The sequence below is a fragment of the Carassius gibelio genome, chromosome B8 (genome assembly GCF_023724105.1).
Source record: "Carassius gibelio isolate Cgi1373 ecotype wild population from Czech Republic chromosome B8, carGib1.2-hapl.c, whole genome shotgun sequence".
Lineage (NCBI taxonomy): Eukaryota > Metazoa > Chordata > Actinopteri > Cypriniformes > Cyprinidae > Carassius > Carassius gibelio.
In genome coordinates, this window is record NC_068403.1 from 26,281,239 (window position 1) to 26,307,716 (window position 26,478).

The window sequence follows — 26,478 nt, forward strand, 5'->3', positions numbered from 1 at the left end:
GAGGGAGGACAGAAATAAACCGACGCAGTTAGATGACGTGAAACACCTCGCCAGCCAACCTTAGCTTTTTGCTAAGATAATGGCGGTCACCAAATAATAGCGGAGCTGTCAGATAGGCAAGAATACATGGTTGAAACGCATATTTATGTTAAACGTCAGGCTAAAACACATTATACTGATGTGGAAAACGTATAGCGGCTTTTTGACAAACTTTCATTGGTAACGTTATTTATTAACCCTGCCTTCACGCCCATGTTTGACGGTTAACATTTATTTGGTTGTTATCACGGATCTGCTTTCGGTTTCGCTCGGCCTGCAGTGTCTCCGTTAGCAGCTGTTTTCAGAGAAAGCTCTTCCAGAAGAGGATTTTGGGATTTATTACGAGGACATCGCTGGATCAACATGCTTGAGGACTGTTTAAAGATATAACCCCTCCGCTCTTGCTGGTAAACATGTTTTATTACAAACTGTACAATAACGATTTTTAAAAACAGTTGATGTGCATGTTAGGTTTATCATTTTACCGGGTCTTCTTCAGTTTCTTAGGATTTATTTTTTACGTTTTCAACGTTAGATAAGTGGAAGGTGATAGTAGGATTACATCACTAGCCGGGTCTGTCTGATCCATTTAATATATATATATATATATATATATATATATATATATATATATATATATATATATATATATATATATATATATATATATATATATGTCTTTATGACAGACAGTCTCTACCATAGAGGGGGAGTGTGTCGCACTTTTTAACCAATCAAAATTGCGCTTCCGCTGTCCATCATTTTCCTCTTTCTCTATTATTGATATGGGATTGGCTGACATGTCTTAGTGGGCGGGATTTTGTAGTGAGAGCGTGTGGTTAATGCTAGAAAAACGACGGAAATATTTTTTATATCGTATATTATTATATTTAATTATATTGTGCTGTACATATACTATACCACACTGCATATTATTATTATTATTATTATTATACTATATTTTATGTTTTACGTGTTCAGGCTTGTTGAATGGTTGAATTCAGTCACGTGGTCACGGCATTGGCTCGAGTAGTACCATAGGCGTGGAGTGGAGCCGAATGCACTTGAATGCATTGACATTGAAAGTGCTCTTCTCTGGATCTGTTCCTCGGATAGGAGTCTGTGTCCGATCCTGTTAAATATGAGCTAAAGACACCGAATGTGCTGCTGGTGTTTGTCTCGGGATGCTTGATTCGCTTAGACTCGTTTAACCCACTGCTGCTGTCGGTGACATTGGTCTCGTGGAAGTCGTGACTCTGATATTAGTGTGTGTTATGGGTCATAAAACCATGATTACATTTGATCAAGACTCCGCTTTGAGTTAACCCTGATCGTTCACTGAAAAAGCAAATGCTGGGCAGCTGATAGGGCTTATCTGATCTTCACTATTTTACACAAGCTCCCACACACATCGTCAGGTAAGACTGTTTTATCAGGAACCTGAGTGTGTTTTTATTCTGTTTAAACCGTTGTTATCTGCTGGAACCTGTGTGTGTGTGTGTTCAAAACATTTTGACAACGTTCAGTTAAGCAGATGTCCCAATCAGATCATCATTACCATCAATATATCCAAAGTGTGTTGTATAATTAATAGACACTGAGTGAATGTTAGTGTAAGTGTGCACTAGTAAGAATGCTTGCATAGTATTAAAGGGAGTGTATGGGAGTGTTTCTTCTGCTTATCAAGAGCCTGATTAAGGAAACACAGATCTTTACGCAGCACCTGTAGTAGCTATGGTGGTTTGGCAGACACTGTTGTTACCATGGTACATTTTTTTTATGGTGCAATTATTTATAGAGAACACCCTTTGTTGACTTTGGTGGCCTAGTTGTTATTTTGGCAAATGCTTTTATATGCACTTGCATGACATTACCAATAATGTGTTGCTGGATTACATTCTATGTTATCTATCTATTTTCAAACTTTTTTTTCTATAATTCTAGTATAATTATTATGCATGCATTGCAAGTGTAATGATCTCATTACTTGAGAGATATGGAATATTTTCTATGGATTTCACTCAAAGAAACAAAGGTTAGTAAAATGATTAAAATTGGGAAATATTGGTAATTGAATTAGCACTTTATTGTTTACTTCAAACAAGATTGTTTTTCTGAACTATGTTGCAGGAAATATATATATATATATATATATCTATAGCTATATATTTTATATATCTATAGCTTTAGAAGCAACCTGGTAATATCTTGGGCTGCACAGGCAGAATGCTGTTTTCTACACACAGCTGATGAGGTCCAGATTATTGTCATATAGCAGAGGGTTTGAGGTTGAGTCAACCTCTGATGTCTGGTTGCCTTATTTTAAGTGCAGACAGACATCTGGACGCATTATTGATGTTGCATTTGTTTTTTTAATATGTGCAGTGAAGGTGACTTTCCAGAGCGCGAGCGCTTGATCTCGCACGTACTAACTGCAGCTCCAGACTCTTTAATATGACACCACTCAGATGTTCAGAAGGACCCTGACATCCCAGCGCTGAATGTTAATAGTGCACCGTACGGCTGACGTTACGCTCATTAACTGATGGCCAAATTTAGCTGGGTTTGAACAAGTGATGTGGGTCTCAAGGTCTTTAGTAATTTTTTCCCTAAATTTCATTTAATTACATTTCTTGAATGTATGAAGGCCTGATTTAAGTGAGGATTTCTTGTACACTTCTGTGGACACTACTGAAATTGGCTGAAATCTCACAAATTGATTTTGAATCATTTAAAACATTCCAAATGATCCTGAATGAAGTTTTACAGTAAGGCCGTATAAGCTCCTTCCACAAATAAAGAGAGAATATTAGTGGGTGACTGATATCAGCCAATGCAGGTATATACATGTATATATATTTTTTTTTTGAGCTTTTTTGAATTATCGGCATTGATCAATACATTTTCTGTAGTCAGACTCAGAATCCGGACTTGCCGAGAACAGGTGCAAAAAACTTGAAATCACTGATTTTAAAGTTAGTGGACAGTGGTGCCATATATTCATTTTCCGTGTCATAATATATTCAAATCATATTTACTATGCACTGTATGTAAAGTTAGCAGTAAATGTTTATTTGAGAAAAGATGTTTCCCAGTGCACACAAATTTATCGGAGTGGCTATGTCCTTTTAGCTCGTGTTTTTAACAGCTTCTTTATTTGTGAAAATACCTTAATAGGATTAATTATAGAACCAACCATCAAATTATTCTATAATTAAAAATACAGTGTATATATATATATATATATATATATATAATTTCTTTATACCTATAAGCTTTAATGTAGAGATAGTCATGCATGTATTATCTAATATCTTCAAACAGTGTAATATCCATATGGGTTATTAATAATATATTCTTAAAGGTGTCAGTTCAGTGACCTCGAGCAGAAGGGACTGACTGAAGTGTGAGTGTCCAGTAATGTTTTCAAGGCAGGTGTTAATAAATGGTCAGATGGTTTAAATGGATTGTTCCTGACCATCAAATTAATTGCAATAATGTCCGAGTTCAGTAAGGGAAGGCAGTTCCCTTTTGGCTAACACCCAACTCTTCTAGAATCTGTAGTAAGCACATTGTGATGTGTTGTTGACACTCGGCTCTTTTGGGCAATGCAGCGTTTCCCATCAACACACGTGGGACTTAACAATAGCTCAGCCACAGCAAGACAGTTAGACAGCAACGTAGCTGAATTATGTCTTTTCCTTTTCTTCAGAGCAGTTCTCAGGGTGTGTTGTGTTTGTGTTTAAGACCAAGGGTTTGTAAGGCTGTGTTGCATATTTCATTTGCAGAACATGTCTTGTAAATGTCTTATCCCTTTGTTTTACCTCTTTACAAGATTAAACAGCTAGAATTTGTGTACTTTAAATCCTGCAGCTCCTAACAAGGTGATTTGTTACTTTACTTGGGGCTTTGTTGGTTTGATGCCAGTAGAAACTGAATGCAGCAGCACACGATTAGAGATTAGTTGTCCTTAAATGCTGTCATTAAGATTTTGAATGCACATGATCAATGTTTTTTTTAACTAATGTTGAGCAATGTAGATTTCTTTGATTGCTGTCCCAATGTCTTAGAGAGAATGTTGATATGAAGCTGATATATATGATATTGTACTGTTGTAGTAAATAACATGCAATGAAATTTATATTTATTTTAAATATTTACTAAATTAGAAGCAGTTAAAAAATAAATTACTATGACTAATTTGAACTGATGAGATATTCAAACACTATCTGAATGCTGATGGTATTTGGGAAAGTATTACTTTCTGTGTTTAACACTTTGGTGTAATAGTTTATTACACAGCACTGTTTAAAAGACTAGAAGACTGGGAAGACACAAATGAAGAATGAGAACACAGCCATTTTGCAAAGTGTTAAAACTAGTGGTCGACCGATATTGTTTTTTTGACAGCTGATGCCGATATCTTGGAAAGCAGGGGGACCGATAGCCAATATGTATATTATTCATATTTAAGAAATTTTAAATCATTTGACAACGGATTAAAAAATTTACTGTGTAAAATAAACATACTTATACTTTGTGATACTTTACATGAAATAGTATTTTTCACAAATAAATACATATTTAATAAAACTATAATTAAAAAGGTTGTAAAAACTGTAACCGACAGGGCACTCTGTATTCTGGGAAGTTTGTGTGCACTGGGAATCATATTTTTCAAATAAAGCCAAGGTAACCCTCAATTTACATACAGCACACAGTGAAAATGACATAAATATGACAATGGGCAAATGCATGAAGTGCAGCATAATTTGAAATCACTTTCAAAGATAAAGCATTCAATTAACACGGGCCGACCGTCACACAGAGAACACGTGATAATGCTGGATACACGTACACACTTCACACGATCTCACAGCTGGATTCGGCTAAGTTTGCAAGGTTTGTGAAATTAAATATTAATTAGTCATTCAAAGATTTGTTTAAATTACTTAAATGCATATTTGCTTAATGCTGATGGCAAACAAAAAAGTATTATAATGTTTGCCTTTCTATTACTGATAATATAAAATCAATCGTTATAATACTCTTTGTATACATTAATTCCTTTGTTTATCCATTATATCTGATTATTAGACCGACTACTATTCGTATTAGACAGAACTGTTAACAACAGTAACGAAGAGAGAGAGTGTGAGCTAGGGCTGCAACTAACGATTATTTTGATAATCGATTAATCTGTCGATTATTTTTACGATTAATCGATTAATCGGTTTATGTACTTATATTTTAGTTTTTTCCATTTTTCCCCCCCAAGTAAATTATTAATAAAGGGTCTTTATCATTCAGCATAGATTTTAAAGAGATTTTAACCATTTTGCATTGTCATATCCTCATCAAAAATATACCTGGAGTTGTTTTATTATGTTAGTAATCCTTTGTCGAACTCTTCTGCAATCAAAACACTGATCCATACTCTAGCAAAATTCACAAGGAGATTTCAAATATTGTTTTCACCATGGCAGTCCTTAGAGCTCCTAAAGTAGTTTAACATCCCAAACAAAGCTTAAGGAATCTTTGAGAACATATTTTCACGAAGTATAAGGATAAAACAGAATAAAATTGCAGTGCATTGTATTTTATTATTTACTGGGAAAAAGCTTTATAGCTTATGCTGTGAAATTGTAAACAATCCTTCGAAAAAAAGTGCCAATGGCATGAAACCTGAATGGAACTCACAATTTAAAGTAAAATCCATCAGAAGGTTGTCCAGAAAAAAAAAATTGGGACACACACAAAAAACCTGCTGTGTGAAAAAGAGCAGTGAATACTTAGAAAAGAAGTGCATTTTAAATATACTCAAACATTTACCTCTCTCATTCAGTCATAATTAGGCTGCAAGTCTGAATTATGAACTGGTAAACGACAAACTGATCACATAACATGTTTGTAAAGCTTTAAATGTTAACTGTTAAAAAGCAATGTTATCAGCTTTTACGACTAAACATTTGCAAACAACCTTGTACTGGAGAATCTGCACAAATAAAATTCTTAGGGGCCGTTCACATATCGCACCTAAAAACGCGTGGAAAACGCTAGTCGCGCCGCTTTCTCCTTCTTTCCAAAGCGCTCGGGCAGAAACGCCCCTGAGGCGTCTGCCTTTGCTAAGCAACCATGACGTGCTCTCTCCATGACGTGCTCTCTCCATGAAGTGCCCTCTCCATGAAGACCCGGAAATTTCAGCAAAGGATAAATGGATGCGGTGTGGACGCGCCTGGAAAAACGGGCGCATCGCACCGCGTGCGTGTCGCGACCGCGTCGCTTCCATTATGAGAGTGCATAATGCGCGCCTACATAGGAAATAACGAACTTGAGCACGCAAAAGACACGATATGTGAACGGCCCCTTAAACAGTTCAGTAGTGCAGAGTTTACAGGTTACTCTTCATTTTAAAGGCTCAAAGTAAAGTACTCCCACTTCCCGCTGAATGCTGCAGAGACGCTGTTCGGGAAGCACGTGACATAAAACGAGGCCAGCTATTGGCTCTTCGCTACTTCACCTGCTGTACTGGCTGAGTAAAACCTCCGGTGGCTCATTACTGCCACACTTTGGTCACCGCAGATTTGAAATATGCACGAAATGAGCCGCTTATGGCAAATAAAATTTATTTAGCGACGAATCGATTACTAAATTAGTTGACAACTATTTTAATAATCGATTTTAATCGATTAAATCGATTCGTTGTTTCAGCTCTAGTGTGAGCACAGTGTGCGCTCATGCGCTGCCTTTTTAGCGCCGTCAAAATAAAAGTCCTACCTCGAACACATCGGCCAAGCAGAAAAATTTATCGGCCCATGCCGATATTTAAAAAAATGCCAAATATCGGCCGATATATCGGCCTTGGCTAATATCGGTCGCCCACTAGTTAAAACCACTCTCATCAACCTAGCAAGACCTTCATAACTACTCAAAACTGTTTTGTGGCTGTGAGTTTTTTTTTTTTTTTTTTTGACTTATCTCCATCTTTATTTACTAGTGAGATGTCTCTGGTTTTCCCGCGACCCAATACCAGTGTGATCGGCAAGAAGGACAAGCGACTCATGGCTGAGGCGAACGCCTCCCCGCTCAAACACTTCGTCACCGCCAAGAAGAAGATCAACGGCATCTTTGAACAGCTTGGTGCCTACATCAAAGAGAGTTCAGCCTTTCTAGAAGGTGTCTGCTTTCATTACTCCTGGCCATTAGTGTGTTCCACTCCTTGTCTAAGGAGCTCAAAGCACACTGGTGCATGCTGCTCATCTGTCAAGCTGATAAGAGAAACCTGGTTGATTGTGACTAGCATAGATCAGATAGCAAAGACAGGTTACGTAATAAACAGGGAGACGGGTGAAGGCTCAGGGAAAAGCATGGCTTAGTCAGCATATCGTGTGTCAGGCTTTTTTCTATGAACATCTCAGGTTTTCTTTAGGCATGGTCTTACAAATTTACCCTGGCAGCTCATAAGCTCATAGGATTTTACTTAAAGGATTTTGGTCTCATGTTAGGTTTAACTGAGGTCAGTCACATTTTGGCAAAATTGCCAAAGCTTACTTAGTTTACACTGAAAACCAGTTCTGTCTCTAACCCTGAGATATTTAATTTAACCATTTTTTATTTCAATGCTGAATGATACCTCAAATCATTGAGGAGAGGTTTATAATTACTTTTCTTAGTGATTTAACATTGAGTTATTAATTCATAGACAATAAAACTGTAAAATATACAATATTTACATTTAAATATTTACAATGAGAAATACTGAGAGACTAAAAATCATCTAAATCATCTTTCTTTAGATAAATTCTGAGAAGTTCTTAAGAATGTTCCAAATTGCAGTTTTTGACCAATCCTTTAGATAGAGGCACCGATACTAAATTGCTCAACCGATACCGATAACCAGTTATTCAGAATGATATCTGCCGATACAAGAAACCGATACTTTAGTTTTCCTAAGGAAAAAATCTCCCTCAACTAATGTTGTAAACTGTAAAATAAATGCATTAAGTGATACAGTTGTACTGTATCTTTCAGCATACCTTCTGATGTTCATTTGTGTATATTTTGTGCTTGTATTAAAGCAGAAGAGACAAGTGTTGCTTCTTGAACTGAAGCTGCTACAGCGATCTGTCATGCAAAACGGGCACAATGTTTATTGTAGTGATAAAATGTACTGGATTTGTATAGCAACTGAATAGCAATGCCCTGATAACCTCAAAGATAGTGGTCTTTAATTTTGAATATCAAAGCATTTTGATGTTGCAGATGTTGGTGAAGTATTAAAATCAAGTGTAGTTGAACTGGTCTCTTTTGTTGACAGAAACCTACAGCAATGAGGAACTGGATCCGGTCACTACAGAGGAGCAGGTGGCGGAGGTGCGGGGATACCTGTCTAAAGTAGCAGGGATCGGGGAGGTCCTGTCCCGCAGACACATGAAGGTGGTCTTCTTCGGCAGGTACAGTGAATACGTATTGTCTTTCACATCACCAACACAAATATTATGTTCATTGTCTTCAGTTTTTAGGCATTCAGCCACTTGCTATAAATTGGAACGATAATTTGAGATTTAGTCACACCATTTGTGTTAACAGGACAAGTAACGGGAAGAGCTCTGTGATTAACGCCATGCTCTGGGACAAAGTGCTGCCGTCTGGAATCGGACACACCACCAACTGCTTCCTGCGAGTGGAAGGCACTGATGGCAATGAGGCCTTCCTGCTCACCGAGGGATCGGATGAAAGAAAGAGTGTTAAAGTAAATTGCTTAATCATCATAAATGCATTCCTAAGTGATCTTGGATGCCTGTTTCTTTTGTTTGAGTGTTTGGGTGTGTCTGACATGTTGAGTCAGATAAGGTCCATGTTGTGGGATTGGGAAATGGAAATTGGCCTCTTGTGTAACTTGGTGTATCTCTCTCTATAGCAACCATAAATGAGCTTTGCACACCATAGGTGTTAAAGAGGGTGTGTAATCGCTTTAGACCGCCCTGAAAGGAGGCACCCTGTAGAGCTGCACTTGGGCCAACAGATTTCAGGAACACACCGACCAAAACACCCGGCTGTGTGTTGGCTGATCTTTTCCAAAACCTTGTGAGCTGTCTATAGAGCTTGGGAAACTACGTCACTGCGCATTGCATTCTGGGTAGTCGCGGCCATTTTTGGGGACACGCTTATCAGTGAAAGTGAAAGTGACATGACGTACAGATCAAGTGTAAGATTACATATAAAGAAAAAACTCAACAAGGAAGCAAAGATGCGGTATTTAGAAAAAAATCAAGACAATCAACGAACTCAATCTGCACGAACACAAAGAGTGGTCGGATGATCTTAAAGAGCTGCCGCTCGTAACCTTCCCCAATGTGTTTTCTTACCTTGTTTGTAGTGTCAGAGCTAACACCTCTGAATCAGTTTAAAAATGATAAATCTCTCGAGTCTCACCTGCAATTTACAAATGGATGGGTGCAGAACCTACACATTTTCCGCGTCAACGAGCGAGTTACACTGCCCCTTTACTTTTTAATATGCGTTATTGTAAACTGTACAAATTAACCTAAGTGTGTTATGATGCACAAATAAAGAGATCCAGAATTGATCAATTTTGCTGTTTATTACTGTAACAGGTGGTATGCAATATGCATAACACTGATAATGCAGGAGATGTGGTTCATGCATAGGTAACATTTAATGTAACGTTAAGTCTGTCAAATCAATTAATCACATCCAAAAAAAAGTTGTTTATACAACGTACATTACTGTATATATATATATATATTAGGGGTGTAACGATACGCGTATTCGTATTGAACCGTTCGGTACGACGCTTTCGGTTCGGTACGCGGTACGCATTATGTATACCGAACGGTTCGTTGGAGTAATTAATTATATTTGAAAAAAAAAAAAAAAGAGAGAGAGAGAAATATAATGATATGCGTTCAACAAGGTAGCCCAATAACCCAAACAACGTAACAGGCAACGCCCCTGACACTCCCGAAGAAGAAAAAAACACCATCTTATATGTTTATGTTAGGCTACTCAGCAGGCGCTCGCTCACTCAGTACGCGCTGAAGGCTCGTTGCAAAATAGCCAATGCGTTTAACAGACTAGAAATGAGAAGATCCTCCAATAACCAACAGGTCTGGTGTTTGGGTGCACTTTGGATTCCCTTTAAGCTATAATGGTGATGGCAAGAGAGTGGTGGATAAAAAAACAACGGTATGTCGCATCTGCAACATGACAGTGTACACCAGCGGGATTACAAAAAAAAAAAAAAAAAAAACCAGCGGGAATATCTGGGATATATGCGTCAGTACTATCTGGGAAAAGACGAAAAAAAGGAGAAACATGCACGCAGCAAACTATCCCTGCAGCATTTAGAAACTATAGCTTACAGGGAATCCAACCCAAACACCAGACCTGTTGGTTATTTTAGGATCTTATATTTCTGGTCTGTTAAAGGCATTAGACATTTTGCAACGAGCCTTCAGCGCGTGCTGAGTGAGCGAGCGCCTTAGGGGCCGTTCACATATCGTGCCTAAAAACGCATGGAAAACGCTAAGCGCGTCTTTCTCCTCCTTTCCAAAGCGCTCGGGCAGAAGCGCTCATGAGGCGTCTGTCTTTGCTAAGCAACAATGACGTGCTCTCTCCATGAGACGCGGAAATTTCAGCGAAGGATAAATGGATTTGCAGCTCTAAAAATCGCTTGCAGTAGCTCTGCTACTAAATTTATTTCAAAATTGCAATCCATATACAACTATGATCAGCTGTTCCTTCATCTTGGCTGAGCTCTCAACGTTGTTACGGGAAAGGATGAAGCTGATTGGTTAGTTCTTGTCACATGACCCGCGGTGCGCTTGCGGCATTCTGAAAAGTTGAGATGTTTTTACATTTTGCTGTATCTAAAACGTATCGAACCGAACCGAACCGAACCGTGACATCAGTGTATCGTATCGAACCGAACCGTGAATTTTGTGAACCGTTACACCCCTAATATATATATATAAATGCACATACATACGTGTGTATATATCAGACCAAAGGGACAATCCTTCTTTTCCTTCTTACTGCTACTAACCAAGCTATGTAAATTGTGCATCCTTTTTGTTCTTACAGTGTGTTCAAATGGAAAAATAATGAGCAGGTAATGTCAGTGACAAGTAATAAGTCAAAAAGCGACACAATACGCTGTTTAGGAAGCACGCAGGAGGCATGAGTAAACATAAACAGTCTTTAATCCACGGAGCTCAGGGGAAATCCAGGGGAAACACAGGTGCAAACTAAAGGAGGACAGGAACAAGACCAAATAAGTCAAACAGAAACAGGCAAAACACAGCACAGACCATCCAAAATCCTGAAAAAAAGCTATGTTGTCTGTTTGCCTGTGCTAAATGAACGTCTCTGGATCTTGCCTGACTGAACATGTGCTCCTGTCTATAATTACACCCACATGAGTCAGGGGCTTTTTCCTACCAGCTGTCACAAGGTCACACATTTTTGTCATTTGCGACTTGTCTCATGACCTTTCCTCTGCAGTGATAGGGCGGAGGAAACATGTACATGCACACTTCACAGCACATTGTCTGCTGTAGAGGAATGCTGGGAATGAACATGTTCTTACCGGTTTTTCTAGAGGCGTGCATAAAAAGACAAGAAAAGTTTTATTTAATTCTTGCATCTAGAAATTTAGAACTGATATTAATGGGGGGGGGGGGGGGTGGGCAAGACATATAGATGATTTTTATTTTATTATTATTCATCAGAAATGTTGACTGTTCTTTTCCGCTCTAGATCTCACTACGAGAAACATTGTGTCTCCGTGATTGATCACTGTTTGTGTGTTTATTCAGTGTTTGGTAAGCATTGTGAGAATGCCAGGTGTCCTGTTGTGACGTCTGGGATTTGCCTGCAGGTCTATCTGGTTTCTGATGACTTGCATACACACAGAACAATGGTGCGCAGCTAAATAAAGCCTGCAGACAGTGTGAACAGAGCAGCTGGCTGATGGACGTGTGTGCACGCATCAGGATGTGAGACCCAGCCGTTCTCTTAATGCGTTTCCCAGCGTGTCTCTCTCTTTCTGAAAGAGGCCATTTCCGTCCGCCCTGACTGCATGTACACGCCATGATGACATAAACAAATGCTCTCCATTCCTAAGAGTGGGCCAAAGGTCATACTGTGCCTCCTGAAATTTTAAGTTAATATTTAAATAATTGAATGTCTCCTTGACGTGATCAAAGTTCTCTGATCGCAGACACTGGTCACATTGCATGCAGTCAAATAAACCAAACACAAAAAATTAAGCTATTTTTTTATTTTATTTTACAGTTGTTTATACATAGTACAGCACGACACAGCCAAAAATTATACACCAGTGTGAGTTATTTGTCTTGTATTGCAATTCTAACTAAAATATGACTTTGTAGTTGTTATACAGATTCACACTAGTAATAATAATAATAACAATAGTTATTAATATCATTACTGTTATCATTTCTAACTCTAATTCTAATAAGTCTAATGCTCCTTTAATTTCAATTTCAATTTTAAAATAGTTTAGTTAAGAGTACTTGGTAATGCTCGTGTTTGTGTGCGTATCGGCAGACGGTGAACCAGCTGGCCCATGCTTTACACCAGGACGAGGATTTGGACGCAGGCAGTCTGGTGTGTGTCATGTGGCCGAAAGCGAAGTGTGCGCTGCTGCGTGATGACCTGGTGCTTGTGGACAGGTAAACACACACTCTGTGAGGCCCCAGACTGTTAGGAGATATTCACTCTCCTTAAACACTGCATCCAACACATCGTCTGTCGTAATATACAAGTCTAAAAATTCTGCACATATTTGTTTGTTTGCATGCATTTTTTACATATTATGACACTTTGCTTGCTAGATGTTGTTTTTAACATTAATATGACATACAAGGAGACCATTGCAATGGTTTTATAAGCTTACTGCATGAAATGACTACTTTACTTAATTAGAAGTCATATTAGGAATATTTTGTTTTTGGAAATTTATGAAATGTTTCTTTTTAAGCCCTGGCATCGATGTCACAACAGAGCTGGACAGCTGGATCGACAAGTTCTGCCTTGACGCTGACGTTTTTGTGCTGGTGGCCAATTCAGAGTCCACTTTAATGCAAACAGTGAGTTTAATATGAACTTCAGTTTGTGAAAAAGGGCTGATGGACTTACAGCATTATGGACTGATAAATTGCAGTAGTATTTGTTTACTCATTCCTTTACAGTTAAAGTTTGTCTTTTGATTTAGCTTTTATTTTTGAGGTTTCACTCATTTTAGATGGCACAGTTGTCATGTGACCTCACTTGTGTCAGCTTATTAAAACATGTCTCCCCTCTGCCCTCGAAAAGGAAAAGTCATTCTTTCACAAAGTGAACGAGCGCCTCTCCAGCCCCAATATCTTCATCCTGAACAACCGCTGGGACGCCTCCGCCAACGAGCCCGAGTACATGGAAGAGGTGTGACCTACACGACACAACAAACAACACACATCCTCTGACTCTCACCACCCTCAGATGCATTTCAAACCACTAGCATCCCTGATAGTTACACATAATACTGTAAGCAAGGTTTTTTGTTTTACACAAAATTCGGGATGAGGTGAAATTCTATGAATTTTTTTTGTCTGATTTACAAACAGCCAAGTAAACAAATTGGAGTAGCACTTTAGTAAATGGACCAGGTCACACTATTTACTTTTTTGTTTTTTGTTTTTTACTAGCATATTTATTTAGCATAATAAATTACTTTTACTAGCATAGTCATTTATTATTAATTTTAAATCACATACTAATGCCTTATTATGCATGAGCATAGTGTAGATCCCTTTCTCCTGCCTTATACCTGCACTTAACATCTACCTTTACTAAATATAAGCAGCAAATAGGAGTTTGAGTTAAAAGTAGTTAATAGTGAGAATTGGTTCTTTAATTAAAGTGTGACCAAATTGGATCTTGTATTGATCTGAAACCAAGGTGAATGATGCATGGAGTGTTTGCAGTGTTATAATGTGAGGTGTGTTTGCAGGTGAGACGGCAGCACATGGACCGCTGCACTAGTTTTTTAGTGGATGAGCTGAGGGTTGTGGATCGCGCTCAGGCCAGCGACCGGATCTTCTTCGTCTCTGCTAAAGAAGCTCTTCAGGCGCGTGTGCAGAAGGCCCAGGGAATGCCCGAAGCAGGTAGATACATTTACATAAAGTGTTCACAAACTTTTTTTGTCAGCCGAACCCCTTAGACTTAAAATGTTTACTTATGTAACTTAATATTTCAAAATGTTAACAACACATACTCATGTTCATGGGTTTCTGATTATGGTGACATGCAAGTAAACTGAAAAAAATATATATATTTTATTTGAATTGTTTTTATGATTAATGATCATTTGCCAGGCCAAAAAAATATTTTACAGTATTGCAATTATTTTGTCATATAATAATAATTAGGGGTGCTCCGATCACGATCGGCCGATCGTTATGCGCATCTCGTCAGTAAAGCCGGTTTTCTAATCAGCGGATAATTCCATCAGGTGCGTGATTTCTTATAGAGCAGCTGTTACTACACAGAGCCGTTGTTAATAGAGAAGCTGCGCAAATCCACTTCATTTTCAGCGTTTATTGGCGCATCTTTTCAGTTAACAACGGCTCTGTGTAGTAACAGCTGCTCTATGTGAAATCACGCACCTGAGGGAATTAACCGCTGATTAGAGAACCGGCTTTACTGACGAGATGCGCATTAACGATCGGCCGATCGTGATTGGAGCACCCCTAATAATAATAAACCTTTCACCTTCTAACTGGACTCTTAAGTGGACCCAGACATCTTTGTAGTTGTTGTGTGCCAGTCCACATTATATTCACACTGATATTTTTAGGAACCCTATTCATTTTTATAATAATAATAGTTATTATTCTAATGTTAACAATGTGATAATATTACTATTTTTAGTATTAAGTTGATTTATATATATTTATGTGTGTGTGTGTGTGTGTGTGTGTGTGTGTGTATATGTATAAAACAAAAAATGTTGTAAATAAAAAAAATAATAAGTGATAATATTTTCATTTTTATAAAAAAAAAAAATGAATGTTATAATCCATTTTTTTTTATTTTTTATAAGTAATAAGTACTTTCCAAACCTGTTCAAAAAGCTTTTTACGTTTCAAATTCAAGCTTTCATTATGGTGTAATATTGGAGGAATGCTGTAAACTTTTGTCCTCAATTTCTTTTTTTTTTTTGATGATGTGAATGTGGAAATAAAGTGATTGTAGTGTACAATGCATTCCCAAATGCATGTTAAATTCAATACATGCAGATACAAAAAACTCGCTACATTTACTGTAATGCAATTCCAGTTTTTTTTCTTATTAATTTTGTTCACTGATTTTAATATCACATTATATTTAGTTTTTCATTAACTCACAAACACTCTGCAGATCCCTCACAAAACCATTTGGGAAACCCTGCATTACAGCATCATCTCAAGTCAAATATTCGTTCATATGGTGATCCAAGCATTGTGAAATTTAGTTTGTTAAACATCAAACTCTTATCTTTCCTCTTTTCCCTTATATGACCCCTGTAAAGAGGTTGTTTTTGGATTTCAGGTGGTGCTCTGGCTGAAGGTTTTCAAGCGAGAATGTTTGAGTTTCAGAATTTTGAGAGACGGTTTGAGGTGAGTGTTGTGGGCTTTCAGTGTTGTGTCATCGGTTTAAATTAGGGCTGAGCAAATTAACGGCGACAATTATTTGGTTTATTTACATTTTACATTTATGCATTTAGCAGACACTTTTATCCAAAGCAACTTACAGTGCATTCAGGCTAAATTTTTTTTTTTTTTTACCTAACATGTGTTCCCTGGGAATCAAACCCACAACCTTGCGCTGCTGATACAATGCTCTACCAATTGAGCTACAGGAACTTATTAATAGCAGTCACTTTGCTGCGTGATGCATCCAGTCATTGTATACCTGACTTTAGATGTTGCTGTGTGGCGTAACAACTCGCATGCAATGTAGGATCGCAATGAATGACAGCACTTATGATTTGTGTCACGACGCACCGCATCCGGTGAAGACAGAATCACTGATTATAATAGGTTTTATAGTATATTGTCACACCGCGCCACTCGCATCCAGCGTAGACATGTTGACAATAAAGACGCACCATCACAAGAATACACAAGTTATATAAAAAGGTTATTTTAATTTGATTACATTAATGTTTTAAGTTGAGATTTTCACAAAATAGTTTAACTGCTACTATGTAAAGGGAATACTACTGTAAAAAAGCACCTTATTTGTTTAAAGTGTATGCAAACCAAATGTTATTACACTTGCAGTATTTTTTAAATAGATGCTCAATACAGTACTTTTGAATTCATTATTACATTTTGTTCATACCAATCGATTAATCGCGATTAATCACAGACACTCATGCGATTAATCACGATTATAAAATCTTAAGCATTGCCCCGCACTAGTTGAAATGCATCTGTGTGTGTCTGACTCTCATATACCTGTGTCTTTATAGGAATGCATCTCTCAGTCAGCCGTGAAGACTAAGTTTGAGCAGCACACGATGAGGGCCAAGCAGATTTCTGAAGCTCTGCGTCTGATAATGGATTCGGTGCACATTGCAGCTCAAGAGCAGAGGTGAGCACAAAGACGCCTGCTTTTCTTAGCGGTAATCCATTACACCGAGCACTGATCCACTGGTGACATTGGAATAAGCTTAAAAGCCTGACTGTGCTGTTATAGTCTGAGGAGATAGAGATCAAATGTTGGAATTAGGGATAAAATCTTCAATGTATTGGAATTTGAGCTAGCGATATAAAATTAACACTTTAATTGTGCATGAATTTCTGGAGCTTAAAGACATCCTGTCAGACAGTTTTAGGGATGTAACGGTTCACTCAACTCACAATTTGATTCAATTCATGTTTTTTTTTTTTTTACAAAATAAGATTTAACCAATTATAAAATTAAATGTTTGCTGTACATTTAATTAAATGCTGCACATTTCTTTGTGCGACAGTAAGTTCCCTCAGACATACATTCATATAAACTTGATTTGTTTAGCATTTAACTGATTTGAATCGTCACATATTTGAATCGATTTTCAACCGTCTCACGGTTAATCGTTACATCCCTAGTTTTGTGATCCTTTATTGTCTCACAGTCCACAACTATCAGATTGTTAAGAAAAATATATTAGGGGTGTGCATGGATAGTCAAACATTCGAATATTCGTTCTGCTCTAATTATTCGATAAATAAAAATGATATTCGAATTTCGCTATATTTTTGCTTGCCATAAAAAAAAAAAAAAAAGACACAATAAAACCTAATTCGGTCACTTTCTGTGATTCTCCATGGCATATTTGAAGATGTATTCAAGCAAAAAAATATTAATGAATGAATAAGAACTGCGGTCTTCTACAGTACCTCAAATATGCCGTGGAGAATCACAGAAAGTGACCAAATTAAAGAACATTGTTCCGGCGTCTCTCAAGCAACGAATAAACACCGCTAACTTGGAGAATGCAATGAAAACTCCTCTTCTCGCATCCGCCCTAGACCCTCGGCCCAAACATCTCAGATTTCTTGATGAAAACATGAGAGAAGTAAGAAAAAAAACATTATCAGAACATTTTCCTTGATGCGAGTGGTGCGGATGCAGCTTGCCGTCACCAACGATGAAGAGGATGCAATGCCCACTCGTCAGAAAAAGGCTGAGCCAGTTCTACAGCAATGATTACAGAGAGTCCAGCCGAGACGAGTGTGAACAGTTCTTGCTGAAACCATGTATTCCACCAGATGAGGATCCCATTTAGTGGTGAAACCAAAACACGAAGCGCTTCACCAAAACTTATTAGCTTAGCACACCGTTATTTGTGAGTCCCGCCAACGTCTGTGCCGTCAGAGCGCGTTTTCTCTGCAGCCGGCCTTATTGTTAACAGACTAATGAGCTGACTTTCCCCCGATCATGTTGACATGCCCGTGTTTCTTAACAAGAACATGTAAAACAATAGAAAAAAAGCAAAAAAGATTTGCTGACAGTTTAAAAGTTAAGTGTAAGCATTCTGTACAATATAATTGCTGCAGGCTGCTTTACGTTTTTTATTTGTTCCATATTATTTTTATTTTTTGCTTTTAATCTGTACTTTTGTTTGTTTGCACGCATTGTAAAAGGTTTTAAGCTACAAAACACGATGTGTAATGTTCAAGCTTATTGTGTGTAAGCTTGTTCAAAAATGACGGAAACAATAAATGTTGCTGAAAAATAACGTCTGTCTTATTAAACTTAAACAAATATTGGAATATTCGTTTTTGGTGAGCTCAAATATTTGAATGGGATATTTGCGGAAAACACCCATCCCTAAAATATATTTCGATAGCAACTCTTCATTTAAAATTCAGTAGCAAACACAATGTTTGAGTTAAGTTCAGGTCATGTGAAATATGAGGAAATTCTATATGTATATAATCAAATAGATTTGTATTACTAAATACCGATATATTAGTGCATACAAATAAAATATTTCGTATTAAAAGCACTGCTGTTCAAAAGTCGGACTTATTTATTTATTTATCACCAACACTGCATTTGTTTGATTGAAGTACAGTTAAAATTATTATTACATTATTAATAATAATTAGTAGTATTATTAACATTTTTATTCATTGTTTTATATTTTAATATATATTGACATTACTCCAGTCTTCAGTGTCACATTCTTCAGCCATATTTGTAAACTGTAGAATATTTTAGTACAAATATTATAATCCATTGTGTTGTCAGTGTGTTTATAAGGAAGGATGCCCAACACGGCTGAACAAGACCAAACGACCTTCAAAACAGTGCTTTGCGTCTTGCATCACACATGGTTAGGATACAGTGATTAGGAATCGTAGCTAATCAAGCTAACGGTCTTAGATCAGCTTTATTAAAAAATAATCTGGGTTTTTAGATTTGAAGGATAGCCGACTGTGCACAGACTGAAATGCAGATTTTTGTGTTGTTCAGGATTCATTGTTTGGAGATGAAAGAGGAGAGGGAGGACAGGCTGGAGTTCATTGATAAACAGCTGGATCTGCTCACTCTGGACTGCAAGAGCAAGATCAAGAAGATCACAGAGGAGGTGGAGAAACAGGTGAGGCTCACTTGGCTTTTTCAGTTTAATATATATAGTTCAGTTTCGCCAAAATCAGGTTGGTGCCGTTTTAGCTGGACTAAAGCCCATAAATGAGATTTTAAAAGAAGTTTAGTTCTGTTTATGTAAACATTCATAATGTCACACTTTCTTTTTGGGGACATCTTGTGAAGTCTAATGTTGTATATTAAAGTGGTTTCCTTTCACTAGTTGTTTATAGGTGTGTTTTTCTTTTAGAAGTTTAAAGATTGTAATTTCCTTTTGAAATTGGTAGAAATGCTATAGAGTTTTTAAGACGACTGGATTAAAATACCATTTTTCTATCTTGGTCCCTTTTTAAAAAAATTTTTTTAGGTCTTTTATCTTTTGTTTTAGCAATTTTAAGTTTTAAATGTGAATGTGGATTATTGAGACAAGTAGGGATTTCAGGGACTTTAAGTTTCACTTCTGAGTGTGTTTTAATGTGTCGTCCTGTTGGTCTGTCTGTACAGGTTTCTAACGCTATGGCAGAGGAGATCCGGAGACTGGCTGTGCTTGTGGACGACTTCCACTTGGACTTTCATCCTTCACAAGTGGTGCTCAAAGTATACAAGAACGTGAGTTGGACTTGAATTGGTCTTCCTCCAGTCACCCGGCCATGTCTTCTCCTCCTTCTCCTTTATTTTTATGATCTTTTATCAGCTGATGTTTAATGTTTAGTGTCAACATGCAACTCTCCACAAGGAAAGTCCCCAGCTAACCAGAAACATCACATGATCTCATCTGTGCGCTTGTCTCCTTTATCTTCTTTACTTTCAGGTTTAAACAGGGCTGTATCAAGAATAAACCAAACAACTTTTAGTATATATATATATATATATATATATATATATATATATATATATATATATATATATATATATATATATATATATATATATATATATATATATATATATATATATATATATATACAGAAAATGTTTCTTGATCCGCTAATCAGCATATTAGACTGATTTCTGAAGGATCGTGTGACACTGAAGACTGGAGTAATGATGCTGAAAATACAGCTTTGCATCACAGGAATAAATTTAATTTTAAAATATATTGAAATAGAAACCAGTTATTTTACATAGTTAAACAATTTCACAATATTTCTGCCTTTGCTGTATTTTAGATTATATAAATGCAGGCTTGGTGAGCAGAAGACAATTCTTAAAAACATTACAAATCTTACTGTGTTTGCACTTTATTTTACAGTACGTGTACTTACATGTACTTTACAGTCTATTTATCTAAGAAAGTTCTGGTAACACAAGGTATCTACATGGGTTAGGGTTAGGTTTAGGGGTAGGTTCAGGGTTAGTACCTAGTTATTACATAGTTGTTATAATTAATACTATAAGAAGTACATAGTATGTACATGAGGAATAGGACTGTAAAATAAAGTGCTACCCTTACTGTTCAAAACTGGTAGTTTATATGTTATATATGTTTATATGTATCAGCATTTAATCATAGCTTTAATGTGTAATCTTTGGAAGCGGGAATACATGAAAAAAGCTAATCTGGTTTGTGTCATGTTATGATGATGGTTTCAGGAGCTGCACAAGCACATAGAGGAGGGTCTGGGCAGGAATATGTCTGACAGATGCTCCAATGCCATAACTGCAGCGCTGCACACCACACAGACCGAGATGATAGGTCAGTATCTCTCTCATGCGGTGCGTCTCCATACAGTAAGAGCAGCAGCTCACAGAGACGCTTCTGATCATTGCAGACGGCCTGAAGCCCCTGCTGCCCATCGGGATTCGAGAGCAGGTGGATCTGATGGTGCCCAGACAGTGCTTCGCCCTCAGCTACGACCTCAACTGTGACAAACTCTGCAGCGACTTCCAGGAGGACATCGGCTTCCACTTCTCCCTGGGCTGGACCATGCTGGTCAACCGCTTCCTGGGTCCCAAAAACACACGCCGCGCTCTCATGGGCTACAGTGACCAGGTAATCATGTCACCCAAGGACTTTTAATAACAAGCAGAGTTTAGCTCTAACTTCGAAGCTTCTAGCGATCCTGAAGAGCTTGATTACGGTGTTTCAGGTGAGTGTGACTGGGTTTGGGGCTAAACTCTGCAGCGCAGCCCCGATCTAAAGCAGATTTAGGACAGAAATCTAATTTATTTTTTCTGGATTGCATTTTAATGGTTCAATTTAGTTTTAGTGCACAAAAAAGCATGTCTAATTAATTTAAATTATGTAAATAAACAATTGAACAACTACTTCAAATATTTTAATTAAAATGTGGTATTTATTATTTTAATATGATATTTTAATAACAAGAACAATTTATTACAGTATTTTTAGGGTCTACTGAAATAAAGTTTCCTTTGATCTTGAGCTAGTTTTTATTTTCCGTGTTTTCTGGTAAGTTTTTTCTGGATTCTGTTTTAAAGGTTTATTAAATAAATAAATGTTAATGAAAAGCCATGGCTAAATAATCAAATTCATAAAACTTAAAACATTTTTTCTACATTTAATAACAAACATTAAGCATAAAACATGAAAATTTAAATTAGCCTTTTAAAATTGTGTCAATATTCATTATATTTTTGTCCAAACATATTATTATACACGGGCCATTAAAACATGGAAGAAAAACAAACAAACTGATATTCCTTAAAATATAATCAAGAAACAAATATGAATTAGTATTGATTCTAGAATAATAATTATAATAAAAAACTGCAATAGTTAATTAGAATGATTTTCCTCACTCGTGTATATATATTTGTCACACTTGAAGAAAGTCATCATATAGTGAGACTACAGTGAATCACACAGACACTAGTCCATGTCTCCATTTGAATAACTGTACTGCTTCCAGATTTTGACAGATTCTGTGACGTTCCACTTCATACTGTAAATATAATATGTATGACCAGATTCCATCTGATAGAGCCCTGCGTCCCGTGTTGGGTCCTACATGATCAGTTGTGTGTGTGTTGTGTGGTCAGGTTCCCAGGCCTCTGGCCATCACTCCGGTCAGCACCAGTATGCCTCCTTTCCCTCAGGGGTCCATGACCCAGGAAGAGCTGATGGTTTCGATGGTAACAGGGCTGGCATCGCTCACCTCTCGGACATCTATGGGCATTATAGTCGTCGGAGGAGTGGTGAGAGCACGGCAGATACTGTATCTCTATTAAACCGCATGCCTGCCTGTGTTCATTGACCACTGTGATGTGTTTGTGTCTCAGATCTGGAAGGCGGTGGGCTGGAGGCTCATCGCCCTCTCTGTGGGTCTCTATGGGCTGCTGTATGTGTACGAGAGACTCACCTGGACCACCAGGGCCAAAGAGAGAGCTTTTAAAAGACAGTTCGTGGAGTACGCCAGCGAGAAGCTGCAGCTCATCGTCAGCTACACCGGATCTAACTGCAGCCATCAGGTTCAGCAGTAAGTCTGAGTCTCTCTGTCTGTTATGCTGTTGTGATTCAGACCTTATACAAGCTGTGTGACCTGAACAGCACGACTGCTCTCTAGTGGACAAACGATGAGAGATTTGTGTTCTCCTTCCCTGTCCCAGGGAGCTGGCCGGCACCTTCTCTCAGCTCTGTCAGCAGGTGGACGTCACCAGACAGCAGCTGGAGGACCAAATTCAGGATCTGAACAGCAAGATCGAACAGCTGGACGGCCTGCAGAGTAAAGCCAAGCTGCTCAGGTCTGTGATGTCACACGTGACTGGAGAGATCATGTTCGGTTGCAGTCCACACACTGTGACAATGTGTGACCCCGGACCACAAAACCAGTCTTAAGTCTCAGCTTTTCAAAACCGAGTTTTATACAGCATCTGAAAGCTGAATAAATAAGCTTTCCAGTGATGTATGGTTTGTTAGGATCTGACAATATTTAGCAACTATTTGAAAATCTGGAATCTGAGGGTGCAAAAAAAATCTAAATACTGAGAAAATCACATTGGAAGCTGTCCGAATGAAGATCTTAACAATGAATATTACTAATCAAAACTAAAGTTTCTATATATTTATGGTAGGAGATTCACAAAGTATCTTCATGGAACATGATCTTTCCTTAATATCTTAATGATTTATGGCATAAGAGGAAAAATCTATAATTTTGACCTATTGCTACACATATACCTGTGCTACTGATGACTGCTTCTGTGCTCCGGCGTCACATATATACACTACGGTTGAACACTTTTGGGTCGGTAAAAGCTTCACGCTTTCAGAGAGGATGCATTCAAATGTTCAGAAGTGACACTAAAGACATTTATGATGTTACAAAGATTTCCAAACAAATAAATGCTGTTCTTATCAAAGAAATCCTGACAAAATGTGGAGTAATGCTTTATCACCACCGGAATAAATTACATTTTAAAAATATGGTAAAATAAAGTGTTGACTGTTTTTGAATAAATTAATACAGCTGGAGAACATAAAAGACTTCTTTTTAAAATCATTATTTTTAAAAATTCTTACAAACCCCAAATTCAATTGAAGTTCAAATTGACTAAAATTGGAGGATTTCTTTCTTTCTTGCCATCAGAACCATTTCAGCTAAACGGAAATCAAAATGATATCTGCAAAATGATATCTAAACATTGTTACTTACCAAACGCTCAAGTATACTAATACATATCAGTATTTACTTACATCTATGTTTTGAAAATGCTGCAAATAAGTTGTTGAACTGATTTGCAGAAATTCTTCTTTAATGCAAGCTAGCAGGGGTAAAACTAGTTCACTGGCCTTTGCAAAGCTTATTGGCCAAAATAAATGAAACAAAGCAGGTTAAAATAATTGTATTGTTCACAGTGTTTGTTAATCTTATTTAGTTAACGAAGTAGAAATGCTAACTCCATGTTTTGTGTTTGCTCCAGGAATAAAGCTGGCTGGCTGGACAGTGAGCTCAACATGTTTACCCAGCAGTACCTTCAACAGAGTCGATAGAGATCCGGCTCAACAGATCTAACACACAGCCATGCTTTCAGACATTTGTTTGAGCGCAACAAATATTGCTCATCGCATTTCTTTTTTTTTTTTTTTTTGAGACTACAGTGTCCTGCCACTTTGAAGAGAGCTTTCTTTAGTTTTGTACACTTTGTTTCTTTTGTATTTAATACAGGGTAATTATTTATTGAGTTGAGAGGTCATGTCAAGAGCTTGGCCTCTGTGTAGATTGTGTTATAGAGATCCCACAGAGATTTAAACAGTAAAGATCAAATTGTTTTGCATTAAATCAGCAATATGTTTTTTCTAGTGCCTCTTACAGCACTGTTTTACTGCTATTAATTTGTTTTGGGACAAATGAACATTAATCTCTTATTGTTAATGTATGAATTGGATGGGAAAACCAGATTTATGTAAACCTGGATGCCAGTTATGCATATAATTGCATTCTACATGTATTCCACTACTGTCATCCGCATCTGAAATGTAATCCGACTGTAATTGTGTGTGATGCACTACTAACCTGTTCGTTCCTGCATATGTACGATCTAGTGTATGCTAACCTGTTTCGTTTGGATTACGACTTGTGCCAAGTGTTCGAGAACGTCATCGGGAGAAGCTCTTGTGATGTGCACTTTATATTTTGCTGCTTTTTTTGCATTTGTTTCCAGAAGCTCCATTAGAAAGAGTCAACAGTAATGTAAAGATGAGCATGCAGACCGGTGTCATTTATTGTCATTCACTATTACTGTTAGATGAAATAATAAAGTGACACTGTTGAAAAATGATTTGTCTCTGTAAAGGTTAAGATAAATGTCAGTTTTTCTTTCTTACAAAGCATGAGTCGCTGATTCATTCTTTTATTGGCACATTCACACATACAAATAAAATCAAATACATCTTCAGTTCACTTTACTTTTGTTTTTATTTTTATAATTTTTTTTAATGAATGGCAATGATGGCCATTAATAGATGAAGTCAAGGATCCCACAGATCTGGATATATAAGGGAAGTTCCTTGGAAAATCATGGAAATTAGTAAATTTTAAAAGCCAACGAAATAGTCGATCAAGATACAGTGAAACCAAAAATCAAGTACTTGTAATTAAGAGTATATTACATTTTAAAATACTCCTAATGAGATTACATTTATGTTTTATGGATTACTTTGTTACATAATTTTTTTTATTTTATTTTATAAGCTCTCTATGAGTCTAATGTAATGTGCTCATTTTTAATTTTTTGATGTCTATATATATATATGCGTGTGTGTGTGTGTGTGTGTGTATGTATAAGGAATGTTTCCTTTCTCTCCAAAAGGTTTTTCTATGCTTTAGTCTTTAGCTAGACCTACTTTAGATATTTGTGTGATCCCAATCAATAATAATAATAATAATAATAATAAATGTAAGTATGGGATCTCTTTAAAGTGTTTTCATTATTATTATTATTATTATTATTATTATTTTAGCTTAATCTGTTCACCAAGCTCTCTGAAACTATATCACATAAACACTTTCTTACATTTGAAAAATTCACGAAAACAGCATCTAAATATGTGACATGATTTCTGACATGCTTGTGATCGTAGACTCGGATGTCTCTTAACTGTATAAATAAATAAAGTTTTTATTATTATTATTTTTTTTCACCTCTAGTTGCTTCGTGATTGGCTGTTGATGCTTATTGAGAAATTAGGATCCATGATCATCTATTATGATAATGGTACAATAACTTCACTTTCTGACAGACACAATACATTTTAATGTAGGCTACTGCTTAATTAAAGGAAACTAATTAAAGGCCCTTTAACTTGGACATTTATTTATTTTTATATTTATTGTTTAATTAATCATACTATTTTGGAGACTTCTGCAATAATTAATACTTTTTGGAGTAGTCCTCAAAGTGTATCTGTTGGGCAGATATCGTTTAGTTCATTTGACAAGTATAAAGATCATTTTTGACAAACTTTATTCGTTTTTAAACATGTTAGAAGTGTATTGGTGAGGAAAGCCAAGGTTTGGAGCTGCTGTCCGTCCGTAAGACCGTCCGAAACATCAGTTATAAGAGCTTGTTCAAGCCTTGGTTATTATCCAGCCATTAAATGAACAACCTCCATTCATAACCCTGATGTTTCAGTTTTCAAACAGTAATTAAGGCCTTAATGAACAGAGCTCTGCTGCCCCCTCCTCACATCCCTGAGCTCATTTGCATGTTAATTATCATTAGCGTCATGGCGGGAAAGGGCCCATAAGAGCTAAATTAGCAGCTCGATCATGTTTTTGGCTCCTCAGAGTGTCACTGAAGCACAACAGGCCCTACTAATATTCA

General features: G+C 37.0%; 1 protein-coding gene across 2 annotated transcripts; it reads left to right on the forward strand.

The window, feature by feature from the left end:
• The first annotated feature begins 52 nt into the window (after positions 1–52).
• On the forward strand, positions 53–24,933 carry LOC127963673 (mitofusin-2). 2 transcript variants are annotated; one of them, XM_052563697.1, is made up of 18 exons: positions 53–446; positions 7,037–7,215; positions 8,357–8,492; positions 8,629–8,791; positions 12,634–12,758; positions 13,067–13,175; positions 13,402–13,509; positions 14,078–14,231; positions 15,658–15,725; positions 16,583–16,704; positions 19,078–19,204; positions 19,696–19,800; positions 20,785–20,887; positions 20,964–21,184; positions 22,195–22,350; positions 22,435–22,631; positions 22,762–22,896; positions 24,076–24,933. In XM_052563697.1, the coding sequence occupies exons 2-18, from the start codon at positions 7,041–7,043 to the stop codon at positions 24,143–24,145; spliced, it is 2,274 nt and encodes a 757-aa protein (XP_052419657.1). In that variant the 5' UTR covers positions 53–446; positions 7,037–7,040; the 3' UTR covers positions 24,146–24,933. The 2 variants fall into 2 exon arrangements, with proteins under 2 accessions (XP_052419657.1, XP_052419658.1); XM_052563698.1 differs by lacking the exon at positions 53–446 and adding an exon at positions 1,092–1,457.
• The last annotated feature ends 1,545 nt before the right edge of the window (positions 24,934–26,478 follow it).